This window comes from Azolla caroliniana, unplaced genomic scaffold (assembly GCF_043228905.1).
Source record: "Azolla caroliniana isolate FFs.n. ecotype wild unplaced genomic scaffold, voAzoCaro1.0.p SCAF_3, whole genome shotgun sequence".
Classification (NCBI taxonomy): Eukaryota; Viridiplantae; Streptophyta; class Polypodiopsida; order Salviniales; family Salviniaceae; genus Azolla; species Azolla caroliniana.
The window spans coordinates 2,995,099-3,019,232 of NW_028230438.1; the positions used below are offsets into that span (position 1 = coordinate 2,995,099).

General features: G+C 41.8%; 1 protein-coding gene across 1 annotated transcript; it reads left to right on the plus strand.

Annotated features, from left to right (window-relative positions):
- The first annotated feature begins 12,235 nt into the window (after positions 1-12,235).
- LOC147865882 (putative UPF0481 protein At3g02645) lies at positions 12,236-13,789 on the plus strand. The gene has a single exon (XM_087317506.1). The coding sequence runs from the start codon at positions 12,236-12,238 to the stop codon at positions 13,724-13,726; it is 1,491 nt and encodes a 496-aa protein (XP_087173632.1). The 3' UTR covers positions 13,727-13,789.
- The last annotated feature ends 10,345 nt before the right edge of the window (positions 13,790-24,134 follow it).

The window sequence follows — 24,134 nt, forward strand, 5'->3', positions numbered from 1 at the left end:
AGTTTGCAGCCTGTGGGCTGCCGTGGTTTTTTCCCCTAGTTTGGGGTTTTCCACGTAAACATTATGTGTAACCTTTTCTCTCCTTTGTGTCGCGTGCATTTCGTTTCCTGTTTTCTGTGTATGAAAAGAATCTCGGTTGCGGCCGAGCTTTGTGCATAAGGGGCGTTGGGTTCCCGTCATGAAAACCAATTTGCAAATTGTTGCCCGTAGGAGTGTACAGGGCAGTGTAAGGGTCAAAAACGATAAAGGGGTTGTGGTATATGTGTAATGTATACGAGTGTGAGTGAGGATAAATATTATGTCATATTATGTAACCATTATATGATGTACTATATAAACCTCTTATGGGGCATGTAATGAATATAGAACTTTTCCCTCTCATTTCTATGTCTCATTGTTTCTCTCTTTCTCTCTCTCTCCCTCACGCGTAACCTCCTTGGGAGGGGGGTGGGGTTGTTCTTGGCTCCAACCCCACCCATAAACATTGGTACACCCAAAAGGACGACCCTCCCTTGAGAAGAAGTCTCTCTCTCCCTCTCTGCTCCTCTGTGTCTTTGTGTTGGTGTAGAAGGAATAGTGGGTGTTCCATGAGAGGAGCTTCTTCAATTTCCCCCACCCCACCCTTCCCTTGAGAGGAAGTACTCTGATTTCCCTGTGTCCTCAGAATGCCTTATTTCAGTACTTTAATAGACAACTCAAAGATGTGGTTTTGTCATCCAAGGCTTAAGGAAAGGAAAGCTAAGGAGGAGGATCAAGAAGAAGAAGAAGAAGAAGAACAGAAGAATGACGACATGGATTAAGAAGTATCTGCAGAGGAATTAGAGCTTTGATCAAGTCATTCTCAAAATAACATATCTTAGATCTGCTTCACGAAGCAACAATTTCTAATTCTAGGGTTTTGTCAAAGATAAAGACGCTTTCGGACAAGGATATAGCACACATGAAGCTTTTCATTAGAGGATTAGGTTGGGAAATGACACCCGAAACCCTTAAATCGGTTTTCGCTCAGTATGGAAACATTGAAGAATGCTCTATGATCAAGGACAAGAACACAAGCAAGAGCAAAGGCTATGGTTTTGCCATGTTTTCTGACAAGTTCGCAGCTCAAAGAGCTTTAAAAGAACCTAGCAAAGTCATAGAAGAAAGTGTTGAGAGATCAAGCTCAAGTTAGTTTAGTTAGGTAGTCAACCATGTAACTTCATAGTTACCTAGATAGAATCTAGTTAGAAGTGTTGACTATAACGCCTTAAATAGGATATGCTCTCATCATATACATGTCATCGGCATCAGCCAAAAAGACTCTGGAAGGGCCGGCCAGACGGCCACACAGCCGACGTCTGACAATCAATCAGACAACTGGTAGAGAGACGGTCGATGAAGGGAGACATCCTCGGACATACGGATGGCCGGCTGGACAACCGTCAAGACGGCAACGATCGAGGTCCAGACAAATGGCGATGGTCACCATTGGACAACCAGTTGGACTGACGGTGACGGCCAACGTTCGACATCCGGCGATAGACGGCCACAGACAGAGCCAACTAACCGGTCAGACAGCTAGCCGGAGAGGAGACGGTCAGACACAAAAATGGTCAGATGAAGAGCAAGATAAAAGGAGAGGAAGGAGAAGCAACAACAAATGAAGAAGAAGAAAGTAGTAAGGAGAAAGAGGAAAAGAGGAAAGAGGAGGAGGAAGAAGAAAGTGATGCCAAAGAGGAAAGAAGAAAAAGAAGACAGACTCAGCTAGACTACAGAGAAGAAGAAGATAGGACGAGTTGATTGGTGTGTGATCCAATTGAGAGGTGTGATGACCGAACAAGAATGTTCGGGTCAAGCAAGCTCTGATCGAAGTTATCGATTGTAGAGTTGTGATCCACTCAAGGGATTTCCGACTAACGAGACAACTGATGGAGTTCTGATCGATGCATTGTCCCACATGCGTGCCATGTGTGCCCGTAGGAGTGTACGGGGTGGTGTAAGGGTCAAACATGATAAAGGGGTTGTGGTATATGTGTAATGTATACACGCATGAATGAGGATAAATATGTGTATGAACACATGCACAATTATGTGCATGTGTACAAGAATGTAACGGTCATATTATGTAACCGTTATATGATGAACTATATAAACCCTCTATGGAGCATGTAATGAATAAAGAACTTTTCCCTCTCATTTCTGTGTATCATTGTTCTCTCTCTCTCTCTCTCTCTCTCTCTCTCTCTCTCTCTCTCTCTCCCTCCCTCACATGTAACCCCCTTGGGAGGAGGGTGGAGTCGTTCTGGGCTTCACCCCCCACCCACAACACAAATGACACTCCTAACATAGTTGGCACTCGTGGAGAAACTCGTCGCAAAAACGAGAGGGTGATGTATGAATTCAACAATGGGTAGAGAACGCCCATGCATGGCCTAGTATTACCATGGTTGGTAACTTGAACACTCCCCCACCCCCCCCCCAATGAAGCCAAGCATATAACTAATATTGTTGGATGCATATTAAAATCTATATGGTTGACCCCGCACTATAACAATATTGGGTGAGCATGAGTGTCATATATTTATCATGAGTTCTTGGTAAACTACATGCGAGTATGTAAGAATGGTGAGTACAAAATATATATGTGGATTGAAGTAACAATATCTAAATACAAACATGATTTGGTATGTTGTTACATTCCTCGTATACAATCCAATTATTATAATTTGTATGAACTAGATCAAAGCGATCCTTTTAAAAAATGTGTGTTCTCACATTCTTACATATGAGAAGATTGAAAAAGTATTGCTTGTGAAAGATTTTAATGCTAGAGTTGGAACTTATCAAAATATGAAAGTTGATAATAAGGTAATGGTGTCAACTTCAAAGCATGTGCCATAAGATTGATAATCTAAAGATTCTCAATGGCACTTTGTGTGTTTTCAATTTGGCCCATCCTCAATAATTCAAACCACATGCCCTTATACTTGCCCATTGCTACAAAAAACTCACACATTGACCAAGAGATTAGGATACACAAGGAAAAGAGGTACACTACAAGACTTCGCATATCAAATAACTAAACTCTATGAAAATGAGGTTGAGAATCATGTCATGAACCTCTCCATTAGTAAATATGTGAAAAAATAAGTTGGCAGCAATTGGCAGATGTCTTTCTCAAGGTAGAGTATCTATCAAAAGTGCACATGTAGGTGGACATCAAGTGATTGTTTTCCTATACGAATCTTAATTAACGTTAAAATAAGGAAGAAAGGGTGTTAGACCACCCAATCACCCCTAGCGAAGATGAGAGACGGAATTGAATCCTTACCCTTTATTCCTTGTGAACTAAGCCCACACCTACTAATGTTAAGATTAAAGAACTATAGTTCATTATACCATACGATTTCGCTCAAAACATTTCCCATGTAATACTTAGTTCAAAAAATAAAACATACATACACGTTATTACCCTCGTTTTTTCCATATGCCATGAAACTCAAAACATTGTTGTTTTGCATGTTGGGTGTCACCCTTGATGTTATCCAAAGAACCTCCCTCGTAGATTATGCACAATCTTTGTCAAAATCACGGTAATTGTCCAAAGGGTTATATAATAATTTGATGATTATTCTACATCATCATCAAAGTAACCCAATAGAGTTAGTAATATCATGCATTACAAAAGAATCTAAAAGATCATCATCATAAATGCATGTCCATTTTCAAATTAAATCCAACTATTCACAAACTTTCATGATTGATGAAATCTATGGCAATATGATATAGTGACTATTTCTAGTAACAGGTAAGTACTAAGGACTTTTGTGAGTTAGCCTTCTAGAAATGTTTTTCAAGGACATGTACTCATCGGAATTACCTCCAAGGTTACACCTAACACTAAGTAGAAAATAAGTAACATGAATCGTTGTCAAAATAATAGTATGTTGAAATTAATCCAACGTTACCTTGGGTTAAAGCTTTTTGATGTTGCCCAATTTTCTTTATTAGTGATCTGAATGAAAATTCATAAAAATGTCTCCAAAGTCAGATTTGTATTTTATACATAATAACAACTAACGACGGGTTTAACGGTGTGCTTGTAATAAATTTCTCCATGTTTGTACTTTGATATCAAAGTTGTACTCTTCACAACATTAGTTTAAGATCATATTCACTAATACATTGCTCCTAAACGATGTACTTAGACAATGACAATATGCTCACTATTTGCCATAAAATTCATAACTCTTGTTTTGGCATTGTCCAATGTTTGAATAGTAAACTTATTGTTATTGCATTGCATAATTTGGCCCATTCATCATAAAATCTCATGATTCGTGAATAATAACAACGCATTGATATCTTCTTCATTTTTCATTTCTCCCATTAAAGACATTGCTAATAAAGATCTTAACTAAAGCCTTCATTGTGCCATTATCCAAAGTTTGTTATCACTAACAATAAAAAGCAAAGTCGAATTTCCGCAAGGTACACATTATGAATCCATATGCATACAATAAATAAGATGTCAATACTCAATACCATCAAGTGCACATATTTTCGAAATTTAAATCTTATTAATACTTTTTTATAAATGTTTGAAGATAGACAAATATATATATGGCAAAACTTCCACTTTGTGTTTGGAAATCTATAGATGACAATTCCTTTCGTAAAAGATAAAAGTCACATAAGCGCGCGCACAGGTACAAACTTCTATGTAAAAGAACAAATTCATTGGTTAAGCCATGATATCTAGGAAAAAGAACCACGACCAAATGGGAAATGGCATGACTCCCGTTGGCATCGCTTGTCTACAGAGTGTTATGAAAAGTTCTTTTCTCGGCCATGGTTAACGATATCGGTCATTGCGGCATCTGTACTGCTGTCAGCTTCAATATTTCAGATAGTCTATACAATCATAGGTTTTTACAAAAGTAGCTGAAACCCCAGGCCAAAAAAATAAAGAAGCTCCATATAATCAAGTATTGAGCTTCGTTTATTCATTTGGGATTTCATTTTGGTTTATTAATTTAATTTGTTTCCTGTTATTTATGTATTTATGTATTTATAATCCACAATGGCTTTATGAACTTGTGGAAGATTATGTACTGCTGGTGAATCGCTTTCATGATTCATGTATTGATGGAAATCGATATTGTGGGAGTAAATCTAAGTAAATGTCGCAATGAAGTACTGAAGCACAATGTTTTCTTCATCATCTTCTTCCTGATCCCCACGTTCATCAAACAACCTATAAGTTGAATACGATGGCAAAGAAATTGATTATAGAATGTCCAAATCAACCCGAATGCCATTATTAGTTCTACTAGTCTCATGAACATACATACATACTTGTTACAAATAACAAATCACTGATGAATATAGATTTGAAGGATCAATTATCACAATAGGCAAGACAGGAGGAACGGCTATAGATCTCAAATTTCCATTTCGTGATATGCTAAAGGCTGTTGATCTCCAAATTCCATTTTATGATATGCTATGTAATCGATATTCAGGGTACAACCAAAAACGGATTAGATGCACACAATCCCTTGAATCATAAGCCTTCTGTCATCGCCAGATGTAATTGAGCTCTTTGTATGAAGAAATTCGTGTGAGAAGACATGGCATGGCATCTCCATTGCATTAGCAACATCGAGTTCAGCTTGGCATGCTCAAACTTTTGTCTACCTCCAACCTCTACTTCCTCTAATTTCAAGATTATTGATTACTTCACCAATTTCTTGCTTTTGATGAGGAATTATTGAGCATCCTAAACTGAAGCTGGGTACGTCTCAATTCTCGCTTTTTCTCCCCTAAAGGTAGCTCCACAGACTTACCTCATCATGTGAACCTAACGTTTGGGTGGTTCCAGACTGTCTCTGTTTGCTTATCTGGATATGGACACATGTTGTTATGGACAATTCTGTAACAAATGTTGTCATCGTAACAAATACCGGCATTGGTATTATCTACAAGCATTGATTTTGGCCAATTATTGGCTCGTTTTGACAGAGACTCTACCTAAATATACATTCGATATTAGTCTAACAAAATTGTTGAAATTAGGATTATCGAAAACCATAGAGAAACATAAAGTCTTAACAATACATGATGTCTTAATATTAGTGGAAGTTTAATGGCTAACGGCCTACAATCATGGCAATCACTATGAGTATTTCCCAATGGTATTGGTGGGTTTTAATTGACATTGGCAGTAATGTAACTTGCATCATAAGTGGACGGAGCAAGTGGACATCCCTGTCGTACTAATCTTGAAATTGAAAATCTCCTACTAATATCCCCTGCAAATAAAAGAGAGCTATATGCATTACGATATAATGTTGATACTCCTCGTATCCATGTATTTGGGAAACCCATCCTAACCAATGTTCCCTCCATAAAATCCCAGTCCACTCTGTCATAAGCCTTTTCAAAATCAAGAAATAACACCGCTAGGTCTTGCTTATGCAATTCTACAAAGGCAACCATTTCCCAAAAGAGGATAATATTATAAAAAATACTTCTCTCTTGCATAAAACCAGTCTGAGAATCATAAATCAGCTCCGAAAGATAAGGTTGTAGCCATCTAGCTAACGTTTTTGCTAATATTTTATAAATAACATTCAACAAGGTAATTGGTCTCCAATGTTGAAGCTCTTCTAATTGTCCACTTGATTTAGGAATCATATAAATTAAACCCTCCTTCCATTTCTTGTGGCATATTTCCCGAGTCTAATATCTGTTGGTAGGCTTTAGTCAATCCATCACCTATCAAATCCTAATATTGAATATACCACTGGACTCCCAACCCATCCAAGCCAGGACAAACATCTTTAGCAAGAGCTTTAGCAGCTTTAAGAACCTCTTGAGAATTTAGTGGTTGTAAAAGACAATCTACTAGTTGTACAGACACCCTATTATGAATCCTTAACCATATGATGTCCCTTTTAATCAAATCATCCGCAGAAAAAGATCTAGCTTTCAACAAAGTCTCATAATAATCAGAGGCTATTTGCCTCATCTGACTAGAATCCATGGTATAAGAGCCGTCCTGTCATTTTAACCGGGAAATCCTAACAGTTGTCTTATGATGATTATGCACTACAAAAAACACTTTATTGACTTTATCTCCTGACTTTGCCCATGTAGACGATATATTATGATAATTAAAATCCGCTGAAATCTTTTGTAATTCCAATATCTAGTTCCCTAATTGTATCACTCGGGAATTTATATATCTCGAATATGGTCTTCTCTCTTGCAGATGTTGCAAGGATCTCAATCCCCTATGAATTCTTCCTATTTTACTACAAGACTCATAAAATACTTGTTTAGCTTTACAGTGAAAAAATTGTTGTGTTTCGTTAATTGCCTTCTGAACACTAGATAATGCATAATCATATGAATAGTCATATTTATTCCAAATACTATGCACACTAGGAACACAATCTTGGCTAAGAAACACATGATTCGGAATTCTAAACCTAGAATTTCTATGTTGCTCCAACAAGACTATAACTAAACGAAGTGGTGCATGATCAGAAAAGGAAAATGAGGGTAAGATTCCAATTGAACCTCCTTTGTCCCATAAAAACTTATCTGCATAAAATCTATCTAACCTAAACAAATTGGTATGTGATTGTTTTCTATCCGATCGTGAATAAGCTAAGGACTCTTGCATCCGTACAAGGGAAGACACATGCCACAAGTCCATTAAACCTAAAGAAAAGATCAAATGTTCCGATCCATATAATTCTGAACCAAATAATGGTTGTGATGTGCCTCCTAACCTATCACACCCATCCTCCAACATATTAAAGTCACCTGTAATTGCCCAATGTTCAACAACTGGTAACTGTGGCATTATGCTCTTCCATAATGTTGTTCTATCTCTTGCATTATTCGGTGCATAAATATTCAACAAACCCCACTTCTTTGAACCAATTTGAAGAATTATATAATGACCTCTACCACAATGTATGTGGCCACACTTTACAAATAATAAGTTCTAATAAGTTCTTAGCTAATCCTAGGACAAAGCTATTAGTTCCACATTCTTTTTGTCAAGTCTCATAATATCCATAAATCATAACAATGCCACTGTAATGGGGTTATTACTACATCACCATCTCATACCACACTTGATCACAACATATTGGACTTGGCAAACTAAATAAAAGTATTCGTTTTATTTTTAATAAATAAATAAAATACAATAAAGGTTCATTAATTCCTCTCTTTTTATTCTCTCAAAAATTATAAATATTTTTATTTTGATATTAAAAATTCGACTTCACATTAATCATATTTCTATAATAAATATACAGATATTCATTTAAAAAAAACATTTAATTAATTAAAATAAAGGTTCATAAACTTCCCCATTTTTTATTTGACACTATAAAAGAGAGTTAATACTAATAATATGTATATAATCTATTAATGAATGATTGTTCTTTTTTTAGTGAATTAAATTTATTTAAATAAAAAAATGAATTAATTAATATTTTATATATTTTTGTAAAATGAATGGTTTTATAATATTCTTGGGGCCATTTCGTATTCTCGAATATTGAGAATATCAAGCATGTGTCAATCTATGGTTGTATTAAGTGTACTACTTAAAGTATGTTATTTGGATTCCAATGACATGTTCTTGACACCCCCAAAAGCTTTTCTTTTATATCAAATATCCTTATTTTTGTCTTTTCTTCTTCCTATCCTATACAATACTTGAGAATGCCCAACTTTGCTCCCCTAGGTTACATGTCACATCTTGTGTACCAACGTTTCTACTTAACTATCTCTTTACCTATAATTGAGTAGCTAGATAGGTAGATTTTATTATTGTGCTTGCACATATGACCTTATGTGAGTGACCGTGTGTGCGTGAGGATTATTGAAGGGTATTTGACAAGAAGATAAAACATCATGGGATACTTACGAAGCATTTCTTTGTTTTTAGTCATACACACACATGGAGTTTTATACACTTCACATGCAAAGGTAAAACAAATGTGAAGACTTCTTCAGGCTCTTTAAGCCCCCATAAAGACCAATGGTTTGTTGATGATTGATTGACATATCTAAGAACTATCTACCCTCTAAAGCAAACTCCATTCACATACTATTATACTCTTTCTAAAGACAGAATCAAGCTTATGGGTAATCCCTACTATCCATGACTTCCCCATCAAACAACTTCATCAACTCAACCTCAACGTAGAAGAATGGAAAGATTACATGGAGAAAGTGATCATGAAGGTTGATTATGTCGTTGATATTATGGCTGTCAACATATCTACGTTCCATAATAGTAAAGTTATTAGAGACATAGACTAATGTAAGCATTAGATAAGGATAAAATATAGATGAATAGTTAGATCTAGATAGAGAGGAGAGAGAGAAAGAAGGGTGTTGATCCACCCGACCAGCCCCGAGCGAAGGGATTGAGACGGACTCGAGCCTCGATCCCATACCACCGTCGTGGCGTCGAGTCGTACCTGGTGTTGGCGCGCTCGCTACAAGAGTTGACCCACCACAAGACAGAGTCTCGACGTAGTCAACAAGATAATGAAATGAGGGTAGCTAGGCCTCTTATTTATAGCGATACCCAAGGCCCCCATGCAAGTTCACACTTGGCCTAATGGGTTGTCTCAATCCCGAGGATTTAAAAGTAAGCCTCCCCTTCTTTACACTCTCGTTTAACCCTCACACTTATCCACGTGTATAGAATACTACGGTAAATTCTCACCACGGAATATTATATGGTCATGCTCGTAACAAAAGTGATGGGGTTTCTCCCGTGTGCAATGTTCAAGGTGAAGCCACAATCATATTGCTTGTAGATCTTGACCATTGGTCGATTGAATCATAACCTCAAACATTCCAGTCTTGATAAACATAAGGCCCTTTAGCCCTTTATTAGTAATGCTATGTTGTGGTGAGTTCATTATAAAGATTCACCATACAACAAATAAGATGGATTTGGCCACACGGGTTTGGGGCACATTATCAATGGTGAGTGAAGAAGGTGACATTTGAGCACAAATTACCAAGCAAGTATTTCTAGAAAGAAGATGGTGCATATTACTTGCCAATGCCCATAGTAGATCCACCCTAGAATAGTCCCTTGACCATATCACCATCAACATCCCATAGAAGACCCACGTCATCATGACATATTTGTCTTTGTAACATATCCACTAGTTCAATTAGTATCTCATGAAATGATCATTGACTACCTACATATTCAAAAACTCAGTCATGATCACGAAAATCAAAGGAGTCAACATTTTAAATTGTACGAGAATTGATTAAGAAATATTGAAGAGAGCATTTGGAGCTTTATGGAAAATAAAATGATTATTGGCCCCATACATATGCTTATCTCATTCTTATCTCTGTCCTTCTAGATAGATGAATTGATGCGCCTAATTTCATGGGGGTGAGGGATGAGGATATATGGCTTTAGCTCTTCCACATCTGATTACCCATGTCTTTCCATGAATTCCTTCACACATGATTATTGTTTCTAATGTAATTAGTAGAATTTATATGGGTTATATTCTCTGATAATCATGATAACTATGAGTGTTTCCCAACATTGCTTACGGATCCGTAATGGCACTAATAGTGGTGAATGGTGGGCGCTATGCACAAACCTTTACAATAAAGAGTTGACTTTGGTATGTATGCGATCATAGAGTTGATTTTGCTCAGCTCATCAACACCCACGATATTTCTGAAATCATAGAAGAGTTTACTAAAAATAAAATGTAGTATTTGCTTACTATAACAGCAAACGGTATGATTAAGCGAGTCAAAAGTTTGAGTAGGCCAGGCTGAAGTAGATGTTGCTAAAGCAATGAAGCAATGAAAGATGCCATGTCCTGTCATATGAAGGAATTGGCATCTTCATTGCTTCATATGACAGGACATGGCATCTTCACTGCTTCATTGCTTTAGCAACATCTACTTCAGCCTGGCCTACTCAAACTTTTGACTCGCTCCAACTTCTAGTCACCAATTTCCCGAGGATTGACTTCTTTGACAAAGTCTTGCTTTTCACTAGGAACTATTGATAGCGTCCTCTAATTTCACGAGGATTGACTTCTTTCACAAATTCTTGCTTGTCATGAGAAATTATTGAGGATTCAAAACCGAATCTGGCCACTTCTCAATTCTTGCTTTTTCTCTTCTAAAGGTAGCTCTATAAAATTACCGCATGGTGTGAACCGCCTTCTGTCTAATGTGGAAAGAGCTTTATGAGGTGAACCTAATATTTCCAGACTGTATCTGTTTGTCAATATATATACTGACAAATGTTATGGAAATTTAATGTTGCTATGGCAAGAAATTCCCACATTGGTATTTTCCACAGCGATTGATTTTGAACACCATTATCTCTTTGTTGCAGCGATTCTACCTAAATATACACTTGTATTTTGTCTAATAAAAATGTTCAAATCAGGATTATTTAAGACCTTGAAAAAAAACATAAATTCTTAACAATACATGAGATCTTAATGTTAGTAGAATTGGCAATAGTTGCAATAGTCACAACAACTGAGTATTTCTCGATAGCATTAGTGGGTTTTAATTGACATTTGCAGTAACTTCACTTTGCATGTAGTATTGATGAATATTGGTGTCACTAGTTCTAATTAGAGCTCATAATACACAAGTAATAACCAATTTATTAGCATTTCCCTAAACTCTCAGTTATTTCGTACCGATTGTTTCCTCTCAAATATATTGGATCAAGAGTCAAATTCATCCCCTTTTTTCTCAAACTATTCATGTTAGCTTCAGACCTAATTCTGATCAGATTTTATATATGTTCTACAAATGTGATAACATTACCAAGATCAGTATTGTGTTTCACAAATGTGTTGTAGTCAGTAATCACATTATCATTAACTGGCCCAGCACATGGTCCACCGAGAGGGAGACACTAGCAAGTTGGGCAGAAAAGTTTCACATCACTAAAAGAAAACTTCACCTCTCAAAATCATGAAGTTTACCTAAAAGAAAATCCACAGCCGTTCTATGAAAATTGTACAAGAGTTAACCAAAAGTCCAATAAAGGATTTGCTTTCCACGGGAAATGGCATTAGTTGTGGTCTCTCTCTGTCTCTCTCTTCTTCATATTTCTCTCTATTCTTATCTCCTGCACATAGATAGATAGATAGATAGAGATTGTAGATTATATAGCAACAAGGGGATAAACCTTCCACTTCAAATGGATAAAGGTAAGCAACAAGCCCATGGCAATGAACATCCATATGAATCCACCCCTCATAGCCATATCAAAGATCATTTGTCTGAATGGGAGGAAATGATAAAGGATGCTCACCCACTTGTGCACAACAAAGGCTTTATGATTTCGAAGCCTCACCAAGCATTGGTGGAGGTGAAGCCGGAATCATATTACCCTCAGATCCTGACCATCGGTCCATTGTATCGAAATCTTGAGAGGTCCCCTTTTGATAGCTGTAAGGCCCTATGTGTGCAGAAATTCATGAAAAGACATAAGATATCAAGTTTGCAAGAGCTCATTCCTAAGCTCATCTCTGACCCCTATGTTCTTTGTAACAGCTATTTCCCCCAATATATCTCTAGCGATGCGTTGTTCGAACCTCACATTGCTATCGATACTGTCTTCATTTATGAGTTCTTGCACTATTGTAATAAAGAACGTGAGGCCAACTACTTAAAACAATATTTTGACAATGATCTTACGAAGAGCCAAACACTGAGGGACTTGCTGTTGGTAGGAAACCAAATTCCCATGTCATTTCTAACAGGAACTGCTGTACACTTTCCGTTAAAACCGGAATCCAAATTCACGAAGGATTCTTTTGAGAAGTTCGTGGCAAAAATTGTTCTCCAATTTGATCCATTCATGAGGAGTCAATGTAACTATTTGTCTGATCAAAATGACTTATGGGAGAAAAAAAAAGAGAAATGGATCCAAGAACACAAATATTTTGACAGATGCGTGCATCTACTTGATTTTGTCTATTTTTCGTGCACACAAACACTCCAAGAATCTCAGGCACCATCTAACTCTACAGAATCCACAAGAAGATCTATTAATGCACATTTCCCTTTTCGGAGCATTTTTCAGGTGTTCAACAAGGGCAAGAAGCTAGAAGAAAATCACAAGAAGAACTATCCTTGTCTCCCAACAGCGTCTAAACTCTCTAAAGCCGGCATCCAGTTGAAGGCTTGTGAAGGTAACATATCAGTGATCAAGTATGACAAGAAAAACCTTCGCCTTGATCTTCCACTACTTGTCGTGGATGACAACACAGAGGATGTCTTTAGGAACCTCCTTGCACTTGAGCAAACCTCCAAAGACCTAAAACAATTTTCTATGCTTACCATGTATGTTGACATTATGGACTCGCTCATCGACACGGAAAAAGATCTCGAAATCTTGACTCAGGCTGGGGTCATAGAGAACCACCTCGGGAACGATGAGAGATTGGCCAAGATGTGGAATGATATGGGCCTCAAAGTCATGATTCGACGATCTAAAAGCTGGAATGAGATGATCCTTGATATAATGCAGCACTACGGGAGCCATTGGCGTTTCCTGTACGTGGAGTTTTGGGCAGAGTATTTTTCTCGGCCATGGTTATGTATTTCTGTCATCGCAGCTTTTCTACTGCTCTTGCTTTCGACACTGCAGACGATCTATACGATCAAAGGTTATCGTAAGTCCTAAATTGACTTAACCTTACCTTAGAGTGAAAGTAAAGAAACTCAAAGCAATGGACTGTTTACTCATTTGGGATTTCATTTCACTTGATTGTTTCACCTAATTTTTGTTGTTTATGTTTATGTGACACTTGAGCCTAATTTATTAATGTGGTATGCCCTAAGCATGTATGACAATCATAAATTTTTTATGCTCACACATAATTCTGTTAGAGAAAAGAGTACATATTGATATTAAAGCCAGAAATGTGATTAATGTTTCTGGTTGTAATGATCAATGCCATAATTATAGTAGATAACTATCATTTGTATTGTCAGCACTTATACTAATGTTTCATGGATGGGATCGTGACTCGTGAGTGAGTAGATCATAGAGAGAAACAATGTGAACATGAGAAATGTGACACTCTCAAAAACTACCTCTTATGAGAAGAAATTTCCCCTCCAAAAAAGCTCCCCATTATTAGTCGGAGGTGTGACATTCTTGTAGAGGTTATATTTACAAACAACATCTTGAATGGATCATGGGATATCTTGGCCATTATCCTCTAGGATCATCCTGAATCAACATTATCGTTTTGACATCACATATTATGTAATTCAATATACAAAAATTTAGAAGACCTTCATCATACATATACATGCATACATACACACACACACACACACACACACACATACGTACATACATACATACATACATACATACATGTACGTACATATATATATATATATATATAACATTTTCAAATTAAAATGAATCAGTCTAGTACTTTTATGAGGCAAAATTCTGTGTATGAAGTTGTGGTACAAGTTAAAGTAATAGTACAAATTGCAAGTTACAATAAAAAAGACAAAAAACTATTGAACATGGAGTATAAGTGACCTTGACCTTAATTGCCAAATGTATAGAAAGTTGAAACCAAACACAGCATTGCACTGGTCCACAACGAATATATATCACTATCTTGGGAATGAAAACTCAAAGACAAGTCTATATATCAAAAATCTAGATTTGAGCTTACGTTGTTAGTATGTAATCTAGGAGTAAGAACTTATATAACAACATCTATATGCCATAAACCATGACTTGGTAATTTGAAAGCAAAATCGGAGACTTGTGAACAACTAGCTAACAACTCCAGTATGCAAAAAGCATATTTTCAACTTATTATTTAAAGTTATATATTGTCCAAATTCTCATTTCATTTATCTCAATCATTTGTTATCTTTGCGAGTGGATATTCCTTTCTTCTTTGACATGAACATAGGCAAGCATCTTTAGCTAGTTTTGGTGGGATCAATGAAGACTCTTAGGGTCATAAATTTTCTATATCAGTGTTAACATCTTCTTTTCGCTTATTACTCTTGGTTTGTCGACCCTTTGATGTATTTTATGCTCACATTTTGATTATGACATTGCAGTGATGATGAGAAGGCAAGTCATTGTCCAGTATCTCTCACACTCATAGATGGTTGACCTATTGTCTTTGGAGACATAATTGAAGCGTCTGAGTCAATTCGTGTAATTCTCGATGATTTGGCTTGTGTCATCTCATTCAATCTCATCCATAGTCCTGAGCATTGTTGGGCAAAGTCCTAGGAATAGTGTCAACATTCTGTTTGGGTTGGGACTTTTGCTAGCCACGTGGGGGAGAGTCGGAATTGATTCCGGCTCAAATTTCCCAAAACCAGAATCTAACCGGTTCATATTTTTTGAACCAACTATTTATGCATTTTAGTGCTTAAGTAATTTGGTTAGGTTTTTTTAGTGCAGGTTATTACGTGATGAGGAAGAAGTGAACAAAAGATTAGATAAGTCTAAATGGTCAGCAAACTTGGACGCGTTTAGTGTTCTATTGGTAGACTGTGTCTATATGGGTGCTTTTGCTGGACCTGATCAATACTTGAGGTTTTAGAGTTTTTATTTGCAATGTTTTAGAGGTTTTATTTGCAATGTGCTAACAAAGACAAGAAATTGGAAGCTGATAGATAGTGAGAAAGGCCAAAAAAGTAATTCTCACTATTTATCACTAGGTATATAAGCTAATAAAAACGACGGTGTCGTGAAGTTCCGCGGGTACGTGTAAGATCTGAGGCGGGACCGCAAAGGTCTTGGACTAGGAAGTAGAGGAGTAGGAGTAAGACACGAAATAGGAACTTAGCTCAAGAGGAGAAGAGGAGGAATAGCACATAAGCATAGACAAAGTAGATGGAAGCAAGATATTCAACAAGTTATATTAAAATAGACGAATGATTACATCAATGGTGGCCGCATAGGCCGCACCAAACGAAATAAGAAAACCCTAACCCTAAATCAAAATGGGAAGAAGAAGAAGACTAGCACTCCATGGTATACCTCACTCACACTCAAAAATAGGCAACCCCTCAAACGTGACCCCTCACTCCCTTTTATAGATGAAAGGGGTGAGGCACAATACAAGACTGGTCAAACCCCCCCTTCTCCTTTTTCAAGGAGAATATTTGATCTTGATCTTGAGACCATTAGCCATAACTCCCACTCCCCTTGCCGTCCCTAGTCTACAAGTGCACTTCGACTTTATGCCTTTGCGAATTTCGTGGTGCACCTTTGGCACCTTAGATTATTCCCCTTTTCTCACATTTTTCTATCTTATCCTTATTACACAAATATACAAGTGCATGTGCACACGTTGCACACCACCGATTTGCCCATTCTATCCCGGTTTCACCCCGTGGCCGGAAATCTTCACGATATCCGCCCCCACCAAACCGCACATCCACCGGTATGCGCCAAGAGGGAAAATGTGCAAGATTCCGGCAACGGTGATCAATCGGGTCCTCCGTTGTCCCGGCATTCAACCGCCTTGCCGGCTTCTTCCAACCATGATCCGTCAGCTCCATCCTATCCACCATATCCGCCGCACATGCCTTCTTCTTCGATCGGTCCTCCTGAACACCGTTGCTGATCCGGTCTCCCTTCCTTTGCTCGTCGTGCACGTCCTACGGATAGACCCCCGATTACTTTGATTGCTCACCGGATGCTGTTCCTTGCCTACCTTGTGTGTTCCATCTTCGGCTCGACCGTCTCCTCGTCCTGAGCACCTCCACGTGCTGACTCTCTCTGCTCTGCGCTTGCCTTCCGTGGGCTCTTCCCGCACGTCGACGTTGCCCTCCGAATACGCGCTCGCTCTTTGGTCCTTCCGTGACCCCATTACGCGCTCCCCGCTTTTCCCTGACCCTCTCACGGTAGAGCGTACCTCCATCCCGACATCTGTGCCTGTGTACCCCACTTCGGCGTCCTTTGCGGTTACCGCTTCGTCTCGACTCGTCGCGTGGCTCGACCGATCCGCCGTCGCCGGTCCACCCCCACCAAACTGCGCATCCACCGAAGAGGCACGGATACTGGAGAAAACCGGCTTATGCTCCCTCGCCGCCCCCAAACCGATTGTCGTCGCTATCACTCCCCAGCTTTGGCTTGCCTTCGTACCGCTTCTTGAACTCTTTGATCCGCTTGCCGGCTATCGGCACCGCTAATCGTGTCCCGTCGAGCTCCGCGAGGTGATACATGCCATTGTCGTTCGCGCTCGTCACCGTGTAGGGCCCGAACCATCTCCTCGCGAATTTGTGGGTCGCCTTGTGCTGGTTGTCGAGGCTGCTGTCGTAAACTAGTACCCAGTCGCCCTCCTCGATCTTCCTCGGCCGCAGTCGGTGAGTTCGGTCGAATCGTCCTTTGTTCTTTACCCTCGCCGCTCGTAGCTTCTCCGCGGCTTGTTCCACGTCCTCCGGTCTTCGCTCGAGCTGCCGAATTCGCGCCGCCAACAACTCCTCCGACTCATCTCGTCTTTCCAGTCCACCGCGGCCCATGAGGAGATTGTCCGCTCCATTGGCATGATCGGCTTCTGCCCATACATTAGCTCTAGAAACCATACCAAGAATCGGCAGGCAGTCCGTCTCAATTATCACCTCTGCCCCGATCAGGTAGTCTTTGTCGGCCTTGACCGCCGAAACGATACCTCAGAGTTCGCGTTTGACCTGGGCGTATCCTCGTTGTCGCTCGCTCAATACCTTCGCCCCGAACCGGATCGGGAACTGTACGCCTTCCTTATCCTCCTAACTGATCACCCACCCGATCCCAGTCAGGCTCGTGTCCACCATCACGTAGATGGGGACTCCCTTGCCGTAAACCGCTTTTCGGAGAGCCGGTGCCGCAGCAAGTGCCTCCTTCAGTCTCCGGACCGACTCTGTGTGTTCCGTCCTCCACTCGAACCCTCACCCTTTCTTCAGTAGCCCGTATAGCGGTCCCGCAACATGTGCGTAGTGCGGAATCCAGATGTGGTAAAATGCACATGCACCCAAGAACCTGCGGACCTCCGTAACCGACCCGCAATCGTCCCTCATCACAGAGATGGCTTCTACCTTTGCCGGGGACAATTTTTGGCCATAGGGCCCGCACAGGTGCCCGACTACCAGGATCTTTGTCTGCCCGAACGCTGATTTCTCTCCGGAGAAGGTGAGTCACGCGCACTCGAGCCTCTGCAGCAGCTTCTCGCAGTCATTGATGTGGTTCATGACGAACCTCCGACATCCGTCCAGCCCAACCGTTTTGTCTGCATCCTCCACCGGACACCCCTTTATCGGTACGTTGTCTAGGAACGACATAGTGATATCCGGGATGCAGTCCCTCAGTACCTTGTTCATTGCGTTCATCATGTGCGCCACTAAGTTCGTTCCTCCTTGTAGTAGGGTACACATCCGCACCAACCCGAGAGGAGTCCGCATTGTCGTGATATCCCTTCTCTCTACAGCTAGTTGGAACTGGTCGTATCCCGAGTATAAGTCTCCGACCGAATAGATCGACCTTCCGACGAAGGCCTCCGTGAACTCGTCTATGGACGGTCCGATTCCTGCGTTACAGATGGTCACCTTGTTGACCGGTTGCAGCTCCTGTATGAAGCGCAATGCCCCGTTCTTCTTTGGCACCGTGAACCACCGATTCTAGTACGGAGCACTCGACGACTCGAGGATGCCCATCTCCACGTTCTGCTTCAGTAGCTCCATCAACTTCGGGATGTGAGCTCTGGGCACCGGAATCGGTTTGAGACTCCAAGGCACATGCGGTACCGTGAAGATCACCATTGGCTCGACGATTACCGGGTCTATGCACCCGATTTCCTCTGGCGAGAATGCGAAGGCTCTTCCTGCCTTCCGAGCATCCTCCGAAACCGGTCCTCCTCCGCCGGTAGTGGAAAGCCACCCCCACCAACCTTGAGCTTCCGTAGCGTTATGTCGGTGAACCTGTGTCCTATGCCGGCTGGATTTCGTAAGCTTGGGTCCGACGCGACCCCCTTTATCCGCTCTTCGCTGCCCTCCGACAAAGGTGCCGCGACTGGCCTCACCTTCCGGTCCACAGTTTTGTACTTTGTGTCTACGCGGGCCGTCCAATCCGGCCCGATCCTTTCCCTGAAGTCCGCAACGACTTCGTACATCTCCATCGAGCTAACCGGAACGGTCCGGTCTTCGCTAAGGTCTTCACCGACCACCTTTCGTAATTCGCCCAAGGTGTCGTCAAAAGAGACCGCCTCCACGACGCCACTGATCTCTTCATCTGGGGCGAGGACCCCGCACGCCCTGATTCGCTCTTCCGCCCGCTTCCTTTCCCGGCCACCGACGCCGGTTATAGTACATCCTCCGTTTTCGGAGAACCATAATTTTCTACCTATTATACATGTGTGGGGTTCTTCCGGTATGGCTGGACTACCGCGACCCCACGCCTGGATAGCCCTCTCTAAAAATCCCCTCGGCTGTCGCCGCCGAGGGTCTCACGGTTCCTCTCATGGTTTGGTCGCACGGTCATGAATTGGACGGAGTGCCGTCCGTCTTGGCTTTTGACACATGCGTACGCCGAACCGTTGTCCAGCACCTTCGTTTCCATGCGTGCTGCCGTAATGTATGGTTCGTCGAGAATTACCAGGTGCGAGGACGTTTCCTGCACGAAGAAGTGTTGGTCTATCTCAATGTCGCTGATCTTAACGCGTACGTTCGGGCACGCACCATGCAGCTCTTCTGTAGCGCGCGTCGCCGCGCGTATCTTCCACCCGTGCTTCGTATTGATCGGCCATTTTCCCTTTTTATAGAAGTCCATGGACATCAAGTTGATCTCCGAACTGTGGTCTACTAATGCCACCACCGGCTCCTGGACGTCGCCGATCCGGACAGGGGTTTCCGTAGTCGCCCTAGCCCAATGCGGCTTCGCGTAGTGGCTTTCCGCCAACTCGTCTTCTAGGGCTAGCTCTTCTAAGTGCGTCGTCCTTACCTCCATTGGCCTCTCCGGTTCCGGTTCTGTTGACAACCGTTTTCGCTTCACCAAGTCTACGATGGAGTCGTGAAACTCCCTCTTGGCCATCCCCAGCACCTCCCGCAACGACAGCTCCACCTTGCTGTCGAGGATTCTCTCCTCTAGGACCTTTCGTAGGTCCGTCGTTCGCTCTATTTCGGCGCCTATCCAGAATCCGGCTTGCTTTTTCTTCTCTGGCGCGCCGGTGTTGGCGGCTTCATTCGGTTTCGGTCCAAACCAGGTCTCATACCGTTGCGAGGGCCCCCCCCCCTCCGGTTTTTCCCGCGCGCTTGTCTTCTACCAGAACCTCATAGTTCTGGCATGTGGCTGCCAGGAAGCCAATCTTTTCTTCCACCGGATCATCCCACCCGGTGGCCTCCCGGATCCGCTATCCCACGCGGTCCACCTCTTCCTTTCCTAGCCTTACTCCGGAGAGACCCTCTAGCACTAGTGGCCAGAATCGGGAGTCTGCCGCTTTCTGGGCCTCATCACCCCCGACCCTGATTCCCGCCAACACCGACTAGTTAACAGCCTCCGTATGCCGTGTTGCGGCCTCTTCCATCAACCACCTCATTCCGTTCGTATTCAATTCAAGGGCTTTTTGGGTCTCGCTCGCGTGCACCTGCCTGTTCCAGAGGTACACCACGTTGGTCCTGAGTGCCTCGGTAAAATCTGTGCATTCTCTCCGGATGTGACCGACCGTGTCACACCACATGCACCGTTGTCCCGCCAGCGACCTCCGGTCGCGAGGTTGTTCACCGCTATCCCTCCGGGCCTACGCGATCTGCAGGTCACGCACCATTTGTGTCAGCTCCTCCAGAGCCGCCCCCCCCATATGGGCCTTTAACCACCCTGCTTGAGGCCGACCCCGTCTTCAGCCAGCTTTGGGTCTCCTCCTTCCCAACCGACCCTGATATCGGCTATTCAAGCTTCCTTGCCGGGACCGGCCTTGACGCCGACGGGCCTTTGTTGCTCCACTCGCGCAGCTTGTCGAAGCGGCCACAAACCCTCCTTACCATGGCCCAGTCCGCCGTGAGCCCTTCATCTGTCTCCAATAGGAGACCCACCTTCTCCCGATCTAGGGCGTCCACTACCTTGACGAAAAGCAGTACTCGACTCGGGTCGAGCACGGTCCGATCCAGCGTCGATAGCCGTGCAAACCGTTTTTCAAATTCCTGGAGGAGCGATGACGTATTCCTCCCCTTTCCGAGGCTTTCCACCCATGCCATAAAGTCCCGCCTCGACAGCCGAAGCGAGTCGTCGGACCCGTACTTCTCGAGGAACCGCAATTCGAACTCCTCCCAAGTCTGGCATCCGGCCAGCATGTCAAGCACCTCTGTGTGGATGCTCGGCGTCACCACCCGAGGGAATCCAGACAGCCGCCTATCCACTAGGATATCCCTCATGATCATTTCGGCCCGGTAAGCTTCCAAGTAGCTCATGGCATCCTTTCCACCGAATCGTCCTATGGTACCTACGATCGACTCAATGGCCCTGTCAAGGGCACCCGTTCCCTCGTGAGCGTTCACTAGCCGGTCGACGGCTACCGCCATTGCTTCAGCAAGCTCGGATCCCCTCATCTTTCAACTCCCTTGCCGCCTCTTTCACATTGGGTTCACCAACGATGTCGCGAAGTTCCGCGGGTACGTGTAAGATCCGAGGCGGGACCGCAAAGGTCTTGGACTAGGAAGTAGAGGAGTAGGAGTAAGACACGAAATAGGAACTTAGCTCAAGAGGAGAAGAGGAGGAATAGCACATAAGCATAGACAAAGTAGATGGAAGCAAGATATTCAACAAGTTATATTAAAATAGACGAATGATTACAACAATGGTGGCCGCATAGGCCGCACCAAACGAAATAAGAAAACCCTAACCCTAAATCGAAATGGGAAGAAGAAGAAGACTAGCACTCCGTGGTATACCTCACTCACACTCAAAAATAGGCAACCCCTCAAATATGACCCCTCACTCCCTTTTATAGATGAAAGGGGTGAGGCACAATACAAGACTGGTCAAACCCCCCCTTCTCCTTTTTCAAGGAGAATATTTGATCTCGATCTTGAGACCGTTAGCCATAACTCCCACTCCCCTTGCCGTCCCTAGTCTACAAGTGCACATCAACTTTATGCCTCTGCACATTCTGTGGTGCACCTTTGGCACCTTAGATTATTCCCCTTTTCTCACATTTTTCTATCTTATCCTTATTACACAAATATACAAGTGCATGTGCACACGTTGCACACCACCGATTTGCCCATTCTATCCCGATTTCACCCCATGGCCGGAAATCTTCATGATAACGGTTTTGTAGAGGTGCCAAAACACTTTGTGTGTGTCTTTTTTCTATGTTGTCTTCTTCTTTGTGTTGTTCATCCTTTTCTCTGCAGGAAAACAAGTTGTCCACTACTTCTTGCTTGTACAACAATGGTATCAAAGCAAAGGTCTTCGTGGAAGACCTCATCTATGGTTGGAGTATGTTTGTTTTCTCTATATTTGCCCCTCTATGCGTATGTTGTTTGCACAAACTCCTGAAATAGAGGTAATATCTGGTACTTGTTGCTGTTACAACTCATTTTTCCCTCTTGTGTGAGCCAAATTTGCTTTGGAACACACCATTCAAGAGGTATTTTCCTTCTTTTTCAACCTAGAGAGAGTAGAAACAGTAAACGAGTATTTACTAGTCTTTGGTTTTTTCAAAAGAGAGTATTTATAGTATACAAAAGAGAGGATTTGCATGTGGAAGTTGCGTTTTAGTCGCATTCTAGTTACTTTTGGCTGAAATACGAGTGAGGTGTTGTTATTAGACGAACACACATAGTTCCTATTTTTTGGGGCCCTAATATAGTTACGTATACATACTTTTGAACACGGTGATAGTTGTACCTGAGACCAACTAGTGAGTAGCATCCAAACTATCATTAGGTGCTTAGAGTTGCAATCGACTAAGCTTACTTACCACTCAATGGTTTCTAAAATGTCTAAGGTTTCGAGTACCTCATGCGGTGGTTCCTTTAATGCTCATAGAAATCACTATTTGAGTGGAAAAGACCACCTTGAGATCTGTAAATTTGATGGACCCAGCTTTGCCTTGTGGAAAAATTTGATGAAAGATGTTCTGATTCAAAGAAGGCAATTAAGGCCATTAGATGGCGAAGCCAAGAGACCTGAGGTCATGTCCAATGACGGTTGGGAAGAGCTTGGTCTCTTGGCAATGTCTACCATAAGATTGCACCTAGCTATTAATGTATACTTCACAGAGTTGGACTATGACTTGGTCGAAACATTATGGACTAAATTATGTAGTACATACGAAAAAGAAACTGCATCGAATAAAGTTTATCTAATGAGAAAACTTTATGATCTTTGAATGAAGGAAAATGATAATGTCGGCTCTCATTTGGATGATTTTGATGCAATATGGTCACAATTACAGGCTCTGAAATGACTATGAATGATGAGCTAAAATGTGTATTTTTGTTATGCACTTTGCCTAGCTCATGGGACACATTTTGCACCGTTGTTAGCAATTATAGTGCACCAAATGGGAAACTGGTCTATAATGACATATGTGGAACACTATTGAGTGAAGAAATTCGTAGGAAAACAATGATTGCATCACATAATGGAGATGCATATAACGTGTATGAGTTTGATTCTCCCAAGAACCAACACCATGGTAGGAGCCAAACGAGAAATAATAGTGGAAATGATAGAGGTAGATGCAAATCTAGGAAGAAAAACATGGAGTGTCATTATTGCCATAAAAAGGGACACCTCAAGAAAGATTGTTATGCCCTAAAAAATAAGGAAAAAGATAATGCTAAATTCAAAGGTGATGGGCATGGAAGAATCTAGTGGTTCCTCTTCCTCTGTAGAAATAGAGGAAGTAAACGCAACATGTGATGAGAGGGACATCTTGGTCTTAGATAAAGTAAGCACACATGTTGGGGTGAATATGGTTTTTTCTCCATCCCATACATGGTTGTTGGACTCCATTGTGTCGTCTCCTCCTTGGGGAAACACCTTCGATCACTCCCCTGAGTAATCGGGTCAAGTAATCGTGGTTGCGTAGGGGACTTAATATAGGGTTGAGTAGGGC

What these genes read in the sequence shown, in the direction of transcription:
- LOC147865882 (XM_087317506.1), top strand. Translation starts at nt 12,236, where the DNA reads ATGGATAAAGGTAAGCAACAAGCCCATGGCAATGAACATCCATATGAA.